This window comes from Lonchura striata, chromosome 1 (genome assembly GCF_050655825.1).
Source record: "Lonchura striata isolate lonStrDom1 chromosome 1, ASM5065582v1, whole genome shotgun sequence".
NCBI lineage: Eukaryota > Metazoa > Chordata > Aves > Passeriformes > Estrildidae > Lonchura > Lonchura striata.
The window spans coordinates 86,263,587-86,280,928 of NC_140703.1; the positions used below are offsets into that span (position 1 = coordinate 86,263,587).

The following is a 17,342-nucleotide window of genomic DNA, read 5'->3' on the forward strand; positions in this document are numbered from 1 at the left end:
GCCTATCACTGTATTTTATTTTTCAGGTATGTGGAAGCCCAGATATCCCACTTCATCTCCTGAAATCTGTAGCAACTTACAAAGGCATTGAACCAACTGCTTCCTTGATCCAGTGGTTCTGGGAAGTGATGGAGTCCTTTTCCAACACAGAGCGATCTCTCTTCCTGCGTTTTGTGTGGGGCAGAACAAGGCTCCCCAGGACTATTGCAGACTTTAGGGGGAGGGACTTTGTTATTCAGGTAATTCAGGATTGTTTTTGTGTGGGACAGGGAAAGTTGGGGCCATCTTAAAAAGCTGGTAGTGGAGAAGTAGCAGTGTGACATAACAAAATCCTGATTTCATTAAATTGTTCTACAGCTTTACATTGTAGATGCAACAGTGCAATAGTTGAATAATGTCTGTGACAGTTAATAATGTATAGAACTATTCTCTCTTGACTTGGACAAGTGGATATTCTTTTAATTTCCAAGCCATTTGTTTCTGTGAATTTTGATTTGTTTCTGTGAATTTTGATAGTTTTCCACTCTCAGGTAACTGTTTTAGCTGGCATTTATTTAGCATTTCTTTCAGTTCAGTTAATAATTTCAGCTAAATTAAAACCACACAATCTTCAAATCATTTTTGATACCATCTGAAGTAATAGAATCTTTTTGAGACTGCTCCCAACCACATATTTATAATCAAAACAGCTCATAAATGTCTAGTTTTATTTATTGATTTAGTGGAGGGAAAATGGATTTGGCCTCTTAATGGTTCTTTCAAGAAACTTCAGCATCAGAATCAAAAGTATAACAAGCTGCTAAAAAAACCCTCCAACTTATTTGTGTTTTGGACAGTGAACAAAAATCAAAAATATAGTGCTTTTTTTCTTTTTTTTTTTGCTAACAGGTATTGGATAAATACAATCCTCCAGACCACTTCCTTCCTGAGTCATACACGTGCTTCTTTCTCCTGAAGCTGCCCAGGTATTCCTGTAAGCAGGTGCTAGAGGAAAAACTGAAGTATGCCATTCACTTCTGCAAGTCCATAGACACTGATGACTATGCCCGCATAGCGCTGACGGGAGAGCCGGCGGCTGATGACAGTAGTGACGACTCTGATAATGAAGATGCAGATTCTTTTGCTTCAGATTCTACACAGGACTACTTAACAGGCCACTGAAAAGTAATATAAGGAATAGTTGTTAAAAGCACTGAGGCAAGATGCCAAAATGACAATGAAGCCAAGGACAGGTTAGGTTTCAGAATAGAGACTGTATAGTCAGAGGGATGGTAATCTTCTGAACATGGGGAGAGTGTGTTTGCTACTTAAGGATTACAGCTTAATCCATCAGCTTAAAATAAATGGCACAGTACATGGGCATTTAACATTTATTTTAAGAGCTGGAAATGGCCCCCCATAATGCTGCACTACATTTAGAAACTTTGTGTTTACTGAAGTGTTGTAAATGTTTATATAAATATGGTAGTGCAGCATCCAAAAGGAAGTGAAACCTTTAAATTGTGGGTGCAATAGGTTTTTTCATATTAAGTGTTGTGTTCTGTGCATCTTCTTGATTGTATATTGGAAATACTGTGCAACAATGAAATAGTATTATAAATATTTCAATTAACTTTACTAGAAGTTTGTTAAAAGTTTTTGAACATTGAATAAACATTATTCCTTGAAATTCTTCTATAGAAAATTAAAAATGGCCAATAGTTTCACCTCCACCCCTGGTTTGTATATTTTAGCTTATGCATTATTTATCTCAAATTTGATACCTTTCTGTGAACAGCATCATAATTCTTATCATGGAAAGTGTACTGTATATAATTGGTGCCATGTAAATGCAAAAATTATAATTTCCCTCTCAATAAAAGTTCTGCCACATTAAGAACAAAGATGTGTTTTTTCATTGTAATGCAGCTTGGCTGTGGGATGAACATTGAAACAGCTCTGCTAAGAAATGTTTTTGCAATGTACAGCTTTTGACCAAACTGCTCCACCAGTAATACAGAGATTTTGTCAACTACAGTAAACTTGAGCAAGTCCAGATAACGTATAGTGATTCTTTAATTATTAGGATAGGTATATGTGAGTATTCAACATTTTACAGTTTAACATTTTATAATTATGAGTGGATTCATTCTTTTTTAGTGTGTGTTTGACTTCTGTTCCAACTAGATTAAATATTAACTGTGATCATGAACTAAGTCTTCATGAGACAAACTTGGTATTTCAGTATAGTGGTGAAACTAGTGGTAGTCAGATGTCAGTTTGAAATACCTTACCTTTAGAGTCCTCTGTTTAGTGCTAAAGATCTCTTGCAATAAATGCCCCTTTCCTGATCTTCTATCTCATGAGAGGTTCCAGAATTCAGGCCTGTGTTTGGTCCTCCAAATTTTCTCTGTCTTCTGGTGAAAAATGCTCTGTCTTTTTGAGTCTTTAAGATGCAAAACTCAAAAACCTTTAAGAAACCTCTTGTATTTTTGTTGCTAAATTGAATTTCTCCTGAGGGTAAGGAGTGAAGAAGTAGTATAGAAGTGCTCATGTGGTTGTCTGCTGCCCTTCATCATGCTAACACCGGAGCCCTGTAGGCGTCCAACCCAATCAAAGAGATTCTGTAGTCAGCTTTTCAGGAGAGGGGATGAATGAGTCATGCCCAAACCTCAGTACAAGGTCTGTGACCAAGTTCAATTGCTGTTGTTGAATTTCAAGCCCCATTTCAGAAGCATATGGACTTCTGTAACGTGGAGTTTATAACTTGCTTATAGGAAGGAAAAACAGTGTCAGGATCTTCTATCCAAGAAAAGCAAAAAGGAAGTATGCTTAAGGTAAGGAATCTATAAGCGTTGTTGCACTAAACATTGCATAGTTGAATACAGTTGCATTGAACTGTAAAAGTTTCTTAAGCTGCCTTCTTTGCTTTCCAATCCTAACAGAAGAGTGGCAGGCAACTTTTACAGTGTGGTGCTTGTGACCTGTGGCCTGACTTACAGCATTTCATAAATTAGCAGGTTGGAAGGGGCCTCAAGAGTCTGTTCCAACCTTTTTTGGCAAAAGCACAATTTAGACAAGACAGTTTAGCATTCAGTCCAACTGAATCTTAAAAGTGTCCATGCTGGGGAAATCTGCCACCTCCCTGGTGAGATTATTCTGTGAAATTTTTTTTCTCTTCTGTGTAATAATAATCTCAAGAATAATTTGTACCATTACTCATTTTCTTTTCCATGGCACTCCTTGTAAAAAAAGGAGTCTATCTTTGTAAGCACCCTTTATGTACTGAAAGATGTTGATAAGGTCTCCCATAAAGCTTCCTGTCAGAAGGCTGAACAACTCCAGTTCTTACAGCCTTTCCTCACATGACAGGCTTTCCAATCCTCTGGTCCTTTTTGTGGTCTTTCTCTGGATCCTTAGCAGCCTGTCCACATCTTTTTGCACAGTAGGGACCAAAACAGCACAGTGTGGCTTCACAAGTGTTAAGTGGAATAAAGACTACTTTTATCAGTGCTGGTGATTCCATCTTGATGTAACCTGGTATCTCGTTGGGTTTCTTTGCTGCAGCATCATGCTATTCATTTGTATTGAGTAGACATTGTTCACCCCCATCAGCCAAGCCAGCGAACGTGTCATAAAAGGTGAACAGGTTTGTCAAGCACGATTTGCCCTTCACAAATCCCTGGTCGCTTTTCCCAGTCATGGGCTTCATCCGACTTGTGATATCCAGCCAGGAGGATTTTTTTCCATAATTTTCTCAGGGACTTAAGTAAGACTGATGAGCCTATAACTTTCTGGATCATCCTTTTAAGACCTTCTTTTAGATGGGGGTCGCATTAGCCTTCTTGCTGCCTTCTGGGATATCTTCTGATCTCCACAGGATCGTGGAAAGTGCACTCAAAATTATGTCAGCCAGCTCTCTTCAACACTCTCAGGTGGATAATGTCAGGGTCCATTGATTTGTAGGGATGGAGCTCCTGCAACAGCTCACACACCAGCTTCACTGACGGTGAGTCTAGGTTTGCATCAAACTCGATTTTTGTTCCAAAGGTTAGAGGACCAACAGTGCAGGTAAAGACCAAGGTGAAGGAAGTATTGAGAACTGCCTTTTAAGCATTGCTGGTGACTAATTCATCTTGCCTGTTGCACAGCAAGTCCACGTTTTCCTTCTGTTTTTACAGGTTGTTTACATATCTGAAAAAACCTTTTTTGTGTTTTTATTTTTTTTTTTTTGTATCTCTGGCCAATTTCAGTTCAAGCTGAGCTTTTGTTTTTCTAACTGCATTTCTGCAAAGCCTGGAAACGCCCTTGTAGTTCTCAGTGGGTATTCATCCCCTTTTCCTCTAGCCAGTGTGATCCTACAGCCATGTGAGTTGTCGTACCATGTTTGCATTATTCCTGTGACATACATTTCTGACTGGGTGCAGAGGCCCAGTTCCTTGTGTTTGTTCCCCAGGCTGCATTCACTAATATACTTGAGGTGGTTAGTCCTGAGGAACATTTGTCCCTGCTCAAGTCTGGAGCTAGACGAGCTTTACCATCCCTTCCAACTCAAATCATTCTGTGAGCCAGCAAACTTAATGAAAGATTCACCTTTCCAGAGAACATGGGAAAAAGCAACCCCCCCAGGCAGAAGTGCAGCAAGAAAAACTCTGGCAGCCAACCCCATGGCTTTTGTTTTCAGGATGAGTCTAAGACAGAGCTAGTACCTCTTTCTGTCCTTTGTAATATTAAACAAACCTACCCTGCACTCTGCTACTATTGGAGGTCTCCGAGTGTTTCATATCATGCTATGATTGTAATTGCACTGCTCAGCTCAGCACTGTGTGCCTCGACAGCCCTGTGGGATGGCCACAGGGAAAGCAAAGCATCCATGAAATTTTGATCTTTGCTCACAGTGCGCTGATAGCAAGGGCAGGGACACACATCCCAGCCTTGTTCACTGTGCCTGGATGTACTCTGAAAGGCTCCACTAACAGGTCATGGGATGTGGTCAGGAAGGAATGCAGATAACAACAGTACCCTTTCAGCTCTGGGCTCTGAAAGGTGGCATTCAGTGCCTGTCTGACAGTGCTCCTGCCCCTGGCCATAGCCCCTGGCTATGCAGCTGCTCCACAGGCCAAGTGCTGCCCATCTTCGTAGGTCAGGGCGCTGCTGGACATTTATACCTTGCTTCAGGGGCATAAGGGCAGGACAGCAGTGTCCAGGTGATGCAGGAAAGTCAACCTTCCTGTAGTAATGTAGTGGAAGGACCACTACATTACTCTGTGTATAAGAAGATACAAGAGGAAATGCCCTTTTATGCACCAGTACATACGTCAAAAGAAGCATGAGACAGTACATATTACACAAAGGGAGCTTCATGTCCAGAAGTCATCCCTTATCCTTAGGATTAATCATAAATCAGCTGAGGCAATGACAAAGATAAATCTTTATCTGTGTGGATCTCTTATTTACATAGAGAAACAAATCCTGAATGGCTTCAAATTCTGCATCTCTCTGCACCTATGCTAGTCTCCACATCTATTCCATAGTAACCACATATGCCCTCTCTCCAGCTTCCCACTCTGCACTGGTCTGGAATAGGGCAAGATAAATAATTACACTGTTACACTGGTGTCCATGCAGAGGTAAATCTTAGTCTTGAATGGAGTTATGGAGCCATTATTTCTGTGTGTGAGGCAGAGCAGAGAATAATGTTTCTAGCAGAGGTGAAACTAATTTGTCTAAACTGGGAAGTTTTCTGAATTTTCCATAAAAGGAGTTATTTGACTGCCAAGATTTTTCAGTAAAGTTTAATAGTGGTTAAGAAGGCTTTTCCCTCCCTTCAAAGTTACATATTCCTCTACCTTTTTTTTTTTCAAAATATGTGTATAATTAATAGCAATACATTATGATAATTCACACCTATTTTATATATGATTCTGCTAGGCAAGTCATAACATTATTAAATATTACTTAACATGTCCCAGTCTGTTTTACAAAATCCATTGTGTCACTTTTGTTGAGCAGAAACATCTCTACCTCAGCATTTGCCAAACTGGTGAGAAGAATTTTCTTTCCAGATTGTTTAAAGCGGAGGTGACTCCCATAAGGTCATTGGTAAGAACATGTCCCCATAAATCCTTGTCTCCACGTTGGACTTGGACAGAGGAGTTGTATTTCACAAGACACTCACTTTCACCTCACTTGACAGTTTTTTGTTTCTGACCTTTACTTTCCACTGACGTAACTCCATCAAACCAAAAAGCCATACTGAGAAGAAAACAGCTCTGCAACATCACCAGGGACCTTGGCCTTTACATTTCTGAACTGCAAACACATGTTCATCTCTGAAGGATGGATCTGATCACAGCGTGCTGAGGGCTGCTCAACGCTGGCAATGCAAAGTCTATCTCAGTGGCAGGAAACCATCATATCACATGGATAGCTCACCAGAGGAAAGACCTCTGTTGTGCCAAAATTATACACAGTATAACCCCTTCTCAGAGCGGACTGTCATTCCCAAGTTGGCTTTTCAGGCTGGTAGATGTTAACCCAGAGCAGATACTTTGCAAACCCTCCCAACCAGCAGTACCATGGTTATGATGTTATTAGGAACTTCTGTCTTCATCAGACAAGTTACTGAAAACTCCTGAAATGACCACAAGACCAGCCATGTCAGTAAATGAGTGCTCAGTAGTTTCAATTCACCTCTTTCCCAAAAGCAGCAGAAGTGAATCCAGGCCCTGACAGGTAGAGAGGATACTGACTGCTATTGCCTCAGAGTTGTTTTGAGACCATAAAATAACTGAACCTCCCAGAAGTGCCACAGAACAGTTGTTTTACCATCTGCTGTGAGGCCTTAGCAGCAACTATTGCCACTCCATAAGGGATGAGAAGGTGATACTGCCTTGCAAGAATGAAGCCTTGGCTGCGTCAAAGAATTGAGTGTAGATAATTCTCATCAATGCAGCCTATGTGATGAAACAGCTTTTCTGTACAAAACAAGAACTTTGATCTCCTGACTCCTGGTCCTGTGCCTTAACCACACAGGAAGCTTTCAAATCTCCCATGGACTTGTCTTCCCCTATACATGGGTATTTTATCCACACTGCAAACTGCCTGAGACCAAGCAAGACCATCTTGGAAACAGCTATCAACCCCTTACTGACATCCTGCAGCATGCAAGGCAGTATTTTTTTGTGGAATCCAGACTGAGAGGCAAAATCAGGGCTGAAACCCAAAGTAATTTCACTGCAGTTTGTCTTGTCTTCTTTCATCTTCTTATTAAATCTTTTTGTTAGTAACTCTCCCTCTGCCATGACTGCACTCTCTATCCCGTGTGCACACTCAGCCACAAGGACTGAATGCCAGCCCCCAGAGATCTGTGTGGGAAAGGGGGTGCTAGCTGCTGGCACAAGTAGAGCCTTGGCATCAGCTGCTGGAACAGTTGAGGGTCTTTAATTCCTTTGTTCCAAAATGAAAGATTCCAAAGGTGATGCCCTACATGGGTAACTGATACGCCTATCCCTCGCAGCCCCCCAATCACTAGGCTAGCTTGAGGGCCTTGAGGGAAGGTGGATCAGGAGCTGGGTAAAGATTCTAAAAAGGGCTCTGATCCTTTGATGTGGTTGTCTAAGCTCTTTATTCTATAGGAGGAAGGGGAAAAGATAGTGAACTAGGAAGGGACAGAGCCTTATCTAGGCTCAGGACAGGGAGGGCTCTTTGGCCCCACCAACCCTGTTGGGGCAGGAAAGAGGGGTCTATCAGGTCCTAGCTACAGGGGTCTCTGGGGAGGGAAAAACCATTGCCCGAGAGGAATGCAACAGGTAATTCTTGTCATAAGTACCACAGACTGAAGCCTGGTCAGTGTCTCTGCCAGGAGGCCCAGGATCACAGGGATGAAGGTGTGTGATTTGAACTCCAAAGTTCATTTATTTCCTGGTTCTGATCAGACAGTTTTTGCCCAGGAAACCCTGTCCTCTGCAGGACTATGGAGGAAGAGCAACTCATCCAAGGCAGCCCATATCTCACTACAGATACCCACACAGGTATTTAATGCATTTCATTTCTTTCTCCTGCTATGTACAGCACTTCATAACCCACTGACTACTGCATTGCTCAGGTCAGACAGCCCTTCTATCAACTTAATTTTGGAGATCAACCCTTTCTCCAGGATGTTGCTAGGTCAATGTGATGAAACTAATGAAAAACATGAGAAGCAACAGAACTAGCAAGGACATATGCAGTCTTTCCAGTCTAGGAGAAACCTTCACATTTTGCCTGTAGTTTTACCTGCAAAATTTTGATGTTACACTTTCTTGCTTTTTTTTCCCCTATGTGTTTCTGCCAAACAGCATAACAAAGCTCATTTGACCACCAAACCACACTGGCACTTTTTGTCCCCACATGCTGATGAAGTTTTCACTGGGAAACGAGAAGGTTTATACTCCTAGCTTAGACTTTATTTTCTAGAAGTGATGTATCCCATCCTTATTATGGCTTATTGGCAGTAATAAGTACATGCAAGTGCCCAGTAAAACTTAGGTTTCCTTTCACTTAACACTGACTATTTACAAAATGGAATCCTAGAGTATTTTATATTATATCCATGTTCTCCAAACAAATTTCTAAAAACGCTTCTGTTGAAAACTTTTTCACATATTATGTTAGTGCACCACATGTAAACTCAGTGGAGAGAGCTGATCAAAGAGGAGCAGAGTCAGGAAACAACTGAGACAATTCTACTCTGTCTTTTTGAGAAATCTTTGCACAATCGTAGTCGCTGACCATCAGATGACTAAATGCAAAGAAGAGTGGTGCCTTGCAGATAAACCATTAGCATTCAAATTTGAGATGGATACTCAAATCAGCAGAATCTTTTCCAAGGATCAGGAGCATCAATTCACAAATAGTTTCTTTATCACATTCATAGTTGTGTTGCTTTGCTGCAGTTTTCACTTAAGACAAGGACATGACACCATGACAGAATATTTTTTCCACCAATTCCACACCTTTCAACTCCAGCTGAGTAAAAGAACTATGTTGGCATGCTTTAGTTAACACCACAATTTTTAATAAAAATGTTTGCTGGGAGATTAGCCTTGAAAGGTAACATCTGCAAGAAACTCTACATCTACACATTTTCTTTGATTTAAAAAAGCAAAATGTTTTATCAATGAGATCTTTGGAAACCACTGCTTCTGCTTTTTCTAGAAGAGTACTGTGTGATTTACTTTTCCACATATGCTGATTAAGATGCTTGCAGGGGAGTCAAGTATATACTGGCCTGAAGACTTCTTTCACTAACATGTTGAGGAACATACCCTATGATTATAAATGGGTCACGTGCCTAAACTCCCTGATGTGACTCAGTGACCTTCTGTCTTTATTCAAAGGTTGTTTAGTCTTTAAATATAGTTTTGGGAGGTTGATTCCTTTTCCTTCTCAGACTATGAATTTGCACGTAAAAGCCCATTAAGAGCAAATCCCATTTTTTGATGACTTGAAACATTTTTTTTTCAAGGACAACTGGCTACTCAGAAATACTGCAGCCTGTTAGTAGTGGTGGTATCCACCTGTCTAGAAAAGGCAAAGGAATCTCTGGCCGCAGGCTGGGCAGCTTGGTGAAGCAGGCTTTAGGCTGCAGGACTCAGGTGTTACAATCCAAAGTGGCAACACTCCCACCATCACACCCCACGGGGGAATGAATAAGCCAGGTGTCTAAAGTGAAGGTCCCATCTGTGAACTCAGGGTCTGTTCTCCACATTTTGGGAGTGGAGGCTTATTCAAAAGAGCTGATACAGTCTGGAAAGTTTTTAATCTCATCCTGCAGTGGATGACCACAGCTGGCTGTGGTCAGGGTATCTCTTCTTAAACTGCTGACTGTACTGATCCTTCATTTCCAGGGATTACAACTGGGAGTTTAGACCTGTGACTTTTGCGTAGCCGTGTAAAATTTGCTAGAAGGCAGGCTGGTCTAGTTTGTCAATTTGAGGTGTCTGTGTCGTAAGGAGAGCGGCGCAGCCGCTCGCCTTCCAGCTTTGCCACTCAGGGGTGGCACCAGGCGGGCGCTGAGCCCCAGTCGCTGCTCTGCCGCCCCAGAGCCCGGCAGGGATGCCAAAGCCCCTCTGTGCTGGTCTGAGCTCCGTAGTTTCACACAACAGCCATCCTGTTTTCAGAACTTACTACCTACTGAGAAATGCGTCCTTCCTTCACTGCTAGCAGGGACTTGTTCAGAATGCACGGGCTATAATCTTTATCTGTCTGTCTATCTATCTATCTATCTATCTATCCATCCATCCATCCATCCATCCATCCATCCATCCATCCATCATCTATCTATCTATCTATCTATCTATCTATCTATCTATCTATCTATCTATCTATCTATTTATCCGCAACTTCAAACCCAGAATTTTCTCCATAAAAACCTTGATACATGTTTGGAACCCTCATTTTTCCTATGAAAAGACAGACAACCAGAACCAACCAGAACCAACCCTGGTTTGCCACACAGCTTTGTCTAGTTCTGTGGAAAACAAGACCGGGTAAGAACCTGGTATTAGAAAAGTTATCCATTTGAGTCCAGATCCCAGTTAGCTCCTCTTTCACTCTACAGACTTACAGACTTAAAATCCTAAATCAAAGGAGCAGCATCACAGTCTTTTCTAGATGTGATTTTATAATTAACTAGTATTTTTTGCATATTTTTGTTCCCATTGCAGATTCTTCTGCAAGTGCAAGGTCTGATGTTCCTTCCACTTGGGACATCAGCAGCAAGCACCACTTTGTCTAGTACGAATATAAAATGCTTCTTTGCTTACATTTACTTACATTCCTTACATTTACTCTTAGAATTAGGGAAGAAAAAAAATGTTTTCCTAGCAATATAAGGACATCTAACAACATTATGTCCCTTGCATTCACAATTCCAGTGTATTCCTGGAATAAATGAGAATATAATAAATATTTACTATGAGTGTAATAAAGGCCACAGTATTCCACATGCCAATAACCTGCCACTAAACTGGAGTGTTTCTGCCGACTCCACTGTGTGTGGCATCCTCTAGCTATGGATTTTTATGGAAGGCCTGGTCTTCCACTGTTATCACGGCTAACTCAGGGATGTAGCACAAGTCTTAATGGAAATGTAGGCTAAATGGGGTGATGATGTTTATTTGGTGAACTCTCACAGTACACAGTCTGTAACCCTTTGATGTGTGCCCTCTGGAAATCCTACAATTACTATACAAATCAGTGATGTCCTACTTGCTCCTTACCGTGCTCTCTTCTGCATTTTACATGATCTGTAAAGAGGGACACTTCACCTTTTTCTATGCTTTTACAGCATCTGCAGCTCTGCAGTCCTCATCCATGGCTGAAGCACCCAAGAAATGGAAACACAAATTAATTGTTATAAAGTTGAAGGTGAGTAATTTATCTTAATAAAGGGATTTTTTTTGTATTAGAATAATCTTTGAAATAAGAAATTGTTTTACTTGTATACATAAAATTGGAGGAGAGGACATCTGTACATTAATGTTTTCATGGAAATTATATTTTCTGTGATTAAAAAGCTGTTTCTCATGCTGGCAGATCTATTGGCCCACTACTGCAGTCAGGGGGTAGTTGAACTGTGATAATGAGCATAGATATAAATAGATTCACCTTCACAAAACATGTACAGGTACTTCTTGACTTACAGGAATATAAATAAATTCCGATATCTTAAGCTGCTGTCACTTTGGAGTTTGTAGACAATCAGATTAAACTAGAACTTGTGTTGCATCTGTTGTATGTACTCTACAGCCTATGGGAAGAAAATAAAACAGAAGGAAAAAAGCTTTGAAAAACACACATTTGGATTACTAACTACCCCCAGCACAAATGGAACACTAATAGAAATTGCACAATGGTCCACCTTATTGCTTCCTCTCGCCAGACTTCTGTAGTAAGCTGCTCACCCCAGAAGCCAGGAGGACAAGCCATGGATGTACATCCATGATGCTCATCAAATGAGAACGTTGGAGATAACTATTGATGACCTCATGGATAATCCTGAGGGAGCTGGAAGGTCAAAAATGGTTACTCATCTTTCAGTAACAATTGCTTCTTTAGGAAAGCTCATCTAGCAGAAACCATCATTGCTCTTTAATAATGTTCAGCTATTCAAGGCAAAATGTCAATAGCATCATTCTCCTTATGAAGAATAAATGTTGCATTATTTTCCTTTGCTCCATTCTGCTTGTAGCCATGAAATTAATGTAGCATCTGTTCCTCTAGTTGGCATATATTATATGTAGAGTGTAAATTATATTATCTTTTATCAGCTTTTGTCTGATACAGACAAAAAGATTTTGCCTGATGTAGTGCTTAATTATTATCCTACTGAGTCCTACAGTAGCATTTGTAAACCTTTGAAATTCCAGTATAAAGAATGAGTGCTTGTCGGGATAATCTTGTTAGTAATTTCTGATGGCTGAAAAAGTGAATTCCCCCCCCACCGCCCCCTTAAATCTCACCCCACCACCCCACCCCTCCCTAATGTGCCCAGTTTTTCCTAGTAAAAATTGCTAAATTTGTTCTTTTCTAACTTCTGTGGCAGTCTAACAATGGTACTTCTGCTCTGTTCTCCTCTTGCTTCCTGCCTGAAGTGTCTAAGTGTCTGCTCAGTGAGGCTAATCATGATTTGTGTGCTCTTTCTCTCTCGGCCACTTGTTACGGCCATCTGAGGCTCTGCAAGAGCTGTGCTTGGGCAGAGAGTAACGGATGGTGGATAAAGCCGAGCGCTAGTTCCTCACTGAAATCACATGATGGCAAATCTGGGAATTCCTGCTTCATTTATGAGTGTGCAGAGAATGCAATGTCACTCTCTCCCAATGCAGAGATGCTTACTACAAAGAGCTGAGCTGGATTCCACTGCAACAAAGTTATTTATCTGAATAAACTCTCTCTTCAGAAAGCAAGGGGTAGCTCTTGGCTCCTGAAGCTGAACCATACCTTTTATTCTTACATCTGTGCATCCTTTTTTTTTTTTTTTTTAATTTTTAGGTGTTTCTTTCCAAACAAAAGAACCTCTTCAAGAATTCCTCAAAAGAGCAGGTAAAATGCTATTTTTCTACAAGAAATGTTTTCTAGAATAGTTTAATGCTTTTCTGTTATTTTGTGAGCATAATTTTAGTATGTGCAATAAAATATTTCATATTAAAAGTTGATCAAACTTTGCGATTAGTGAAGGTCTCTGGACAACATTTATGTGTACCTGAGCGTTCAGCATTTTAAAACATCAGTGATCCACATGGAGTGTAGGTTATAATATTCAATTTTTTTAGTTGTGTTCCTATTTACCTTTACATTGTCTCAAAAATTAGCCTTTCCTAGGATATTTATATTTAAAAGATTGTTTTAACTTATTTTAGATTGTAGATTCTTTATGGACTCAAATTTCTTGCTATTGTTAATATAGTTTATTGTTGCCCTTCCTACTCCATTTATGTGTAAGGGATGAAGTTCAGTCTTACTTTTTGGACTAGATGTTCTGCAAAACATGAAGCTTTGTGTTTGAAAAGTTTATTTAGATCTGTGTTTGGAGATAGCACATTGATGTGGAGTGAATATATCTCTCAGGTAAAATGATTTAGTAAAAATTGAATCACTTTTTTTAAGCATTCCTTTTCATGGATTTTACTCATGTTGGCTGTATTTGTAACAAGCTGTTGTGATTTTTCCAGTCACCTTGCTGGAGTACTTTGCCTGCAAGAGAGCAGTCTGCAGACCAACAATGGGCTGGTCTGTTCTGCTCAGCCCTGCTTTTGCTGAAAGAGTAAAAGTGCAAAACTTCCCCACTTCCCAAGAGCTTGAGGTTTTACAAATTAGCTCTATATGCTTGGTTTTCAATGGAACTTAAGGTGAGAAGTCAGGGGATCAGTCACCTAAATGTAGTTATAACCTTTTCTAAGGGCAATGTTTACATGTATATTTTTAAAAAAATAAAACCTGTAACTTATATGAAATAGATGTTGAAGAGCTGCAGCTTTCGAGAGTTGTTCAGCTAACAAGTAGGAAACTTTCTGTATTTCTTAATAGAGTCATAGATGGAACACAGATGCTTACTTATTTTCTGAACTCTCACAAAAATACTTGGTCTTCTCACATGCTGCCATGAGAATTCCTAGCATTTCCATGAGGGCACTGCCATAAGCTGCCAAAAACTCAGCTTTCAATGCAGAATTTGGTCTAATGGTGGGAGGCTGGTTTGGACCTTATCAGTTTTCCCTTGAGGCACACTTATTTTGTCTTCTGTGTTAAGCAGGACACTATGAGTTAGTTTGAAACATCACTGGAACGAAGAAGAGAAACCACGGATGGCAGAGCTGCTGACATTTAGAGCTGAACAGATCCTGGTGAGTACAATCCAAAAAAATTGTCTGTGTTATGGGCTTTTCCTAGGCTAAATCTAGGAGGAGAAATGGTTCCTCACTGCAAACATTTTGGATGCTGCTTGAGTAGAAACAAGCAAAATTTAGGCTTGTGGCCTGATGTCAAAGGAGCAAAAGGGAAGAGGAGAACATTAGTTTAAGTTATTTGTTTATGATTTTCCCTTCAGAAGGTATGTTAAATAAAGCTACATATATATATATATATATACTAGGAGAACTGAAACGTTAAACTTTTGCCCACTTTTTCAGTGGTAGAGAATTGTATAAAAGGGATAAAATGTATCACAGAAAAACAGCCTTGTTAGACTGAGACAATGCAGCAATTATTTCTATGTTTCTCAAGAACAATAGCTGCAAAAATACAGAGGAAAAAAAACCCACAGTTGTAGTGTTCTTTTTTTTTTTTTTCCTCCTTTCTGTGACTGAGTGCCTTTGCCAGATCACATTTTCCCCTGTGGATTAACTTTAAACTGCCAATTAAAAGTTATTGCTAAATCCTGTTACAGCAGAAAGCCTTCAGGCTCTTACTGTTAAGATTTGGCCATTTTGCTCATTCACATAATAGATTAAATTTCTGAGATTTTGGTAAATTACTATTGTATATTTTGTAGAATAGCCAAATAGCCAGTATATTTTTTAGGGAAAAGGTAGGAATTGTCTTAATTTCTGCTTGTTTCAATTAAAAACAAAGGGGAAAGATTGGAATTGAGATGAGCAAATATTGTTCTCAACACACTGTGTTAATAGTGCAATAAAATTTGCCTGTTAGTACAGTGATAACCTGGTTTCTTCTGCAAGAATTTTAAAAAACCCTGTCAGACTGTCCCACTCAGGAAACAAAATTGCTGAAATCTGTGTGGCAAAGGTTAGATGACCTTTCCTACAATTTTTGGGAAAAGGAGACAGAATACTGCAATAACCCTGCTGCTTCTGTCAGGCACACTCTGTGTGTCATTGTTCTGATCAGGGATAAATTGAACATTATCTCAGAAGCCCCAGAAAGCTTTGTGGTAATGGTTAGCAGATGTTAAATTTTTTAATGTGGTCATTGTAGGACTATCAGTTGCTTTAAAAATCTGTGTGTCCAGCTAGGAACAGATCAAACATGAAAGAGAAGTGAAACCACTGATATTTTAATTTGCCTGAGAGAAGAAAAAACATTCTGCACCCATTAAAAAAGCTGCATAATTCTTGCCAAAACCATCCAGTCAGTCTAAGATATGATGACATAAAAGTGTATTCAGCCATAAATCAACATCTGGGTTTTCATGTTTTCCATCCTTTAGTCCTGATTCTGTGATCTTGCTGAAAAGATTGAATGTCTTGATTTCTGCAGAAATATGACTGCACCCATCATTCTCCTATCAAAAAAGAGCAGAAAAAGGGATGTCTTTTTTGATAAGTAAGGATAGGCTGGAATAAAATAAAAGTTGTGCTCCTGTTCACAAATGAATGGATGCTTCCATGCAGGGTACAGCACCCTCTGGTTGATGAATGTCTTTTTCTTGCATGCATCAGCTTGTTTTGAAGCCAACTTCAGGGCACCAATCAAAAGAAGGTGTAGGCTGGCAAAAATCCTTCTGCTGCATTCAGTTGGTTTAGGTACCAGGTCTGTGGTATTTCAGGAGCCTATAAAAAAGAGTAAAACAAGTATTGAAGAGTCCTTGATAACTGGTAGCAACAGCCACAGTGAGGGTTTCTGTGGCTTTGGACATCTCTGTCAGAGAAGATGGTTTTTAAAACAGAGCATCTAAAAGTGCAAAAGGTCAAGGGGCTACTGAAGATTCTCATTAGGTACATGGCACAGGACCAAAGAGGGCATGGAGACATCTGTCCTCCATAGGTTTTTTCAGTATGCTTGCCATGCCCCAGCCCTCTCTACCACCCCCCTCCTGCTCTGTCTCTTGATAGCAGATGTCCTTATCTTATTTCATGGTGATATGTCACTTCAGACACTTGCAGTGTATGTTGGCTGTAGAGGTCTCATTTGATGCTCATTGCCTTTGCTAATTTGCATAAACTCATGCAAATTTTTACTCTTTTGGGAGGGGTAATTATTGTTGCATTTATTTGATCTATAGCACTGCCAGCACACCCTGTGGATGCCATGCTTGAAGTCTCCTCTAACCATTTCTCTCTGACATCAAGTGCTTCTAGCAGAAAACTTCACCTCTTTTACACATATAATTGTAATTACTGGTTTATGATAACATAGGCAATTGCATCTGCTACATTCCTTTTTTAACTAAATAAAGAATCTTGGCACGATAAGTCTTACAACTTGCAACTTCTAAATTGACAACAGCATTGATTATTCTTTTTTAATAAACTAGTTTATGGTCTTTCTGGTTGCTTCACACAAAGCTACAGCAGGGTGGTTTTTTTCTTTCTTTTTTAATTTCTTTGGGGATTGTGGTTTGTTTTGGTTTTTCCCCCACTGATTCCCAGGTATTGAATTCTGCTCAGCCCCAACAAAATTGCTTCCTGTTAATATTGTTGTGGTGTTGCAGCTTGCAGCTCAGCCACCAAAGGTTTCGATCTGGGGAATGAGGTAGAGCCTTATTCAGCTAATGCCACATCTGGGCTGCAGTTCTCAGCAGCCTAACAGAGGTGGCCTACAGGGCACTCTTTTCCAGCAGGACTAAAAGTGGTGCCTTTGCTTTTCCTGATTGATATAATGACTCCTGATAAATGTTTAGCCAAGTACAAAGGGGATGATCTTGTTTATGCTGGGGTGCTCCTAGGTTGACTCAAAACCAAAGGCTTGCTCTGCTCTCAGGCTTTGCATCTAATTGTGTAATATTTTCTTTTCTACTGTTCATGGGATAATCTGTTAAAAAATCTCATTTTTTTACCTGTTATGAGACCAGAAGGACTTGAAATGCACATTTTCATTCCTGTCCAGTGTCAGAAGCCAATACAGTTGCATGACTTTTTGGT

The 17,342-nt window shown here is 40.0% G+C and overlaps 2 protein-coding genes across 13 annotated transcripts in view; both read left to right on the top strand.

Moving 5' to 3' along the window:
* Positions 1-1,883, top strand: part of HERC2 (HECT and RLD domain containing E3 ubiquitin protein ligase 2) — a 103,475-nt gene extending 101,592 nt beyond the window's left edge. For all 8 annotated transcript variants that reach the window (XM_077781525.2, XM_077781527.2, XM_077781526.2 and 5 more), the window contains exons 92-93: positions 27-239; positions 889-1,883. In XM_077781525.2, coding sequence (XP_077637651.1) covers positions 27-239; positions 889-1,161 — 486 coding nt within the window. In that variant the 3' untranslated portion in view covers positions 1,162-1,883. The remainder of the gene's footprint in view (positions 1-26; positions 240-888) is intronic.
* Positions 1,884-12,943: 11,060 nt separating this feature from the next.
* Positions 12,944-17,342, top strand: part of OCA2 (OCA2 melanosomal transmembrane protein) — a 196,448-nt gene continuing 192,049 nt past the window's right edge. For 2 of the 5 annotated variants that reach the window (XM_085582503.1, XM_085582486.1), the window contains exons 1-2: positions 12,944-13,065; positions 14,276-14,366. In XM_085582503.1, the coding sequence (XP_085438629.1) occupies positions 14,328-14,366 (39 nt within the window). In that variant the 5' untranslated portion in view covers positions 12,944-13,065; positions 14,276-14,327. Of the gene's footprint in view, positions 13,066-14,248; positions 14,367-17,342 lie in introns of those variants that run through there. The other 3 variants (XM_085582511.1, XM_085582499.1, XM_085582490.1) reach the window with 3 other exon arrangements.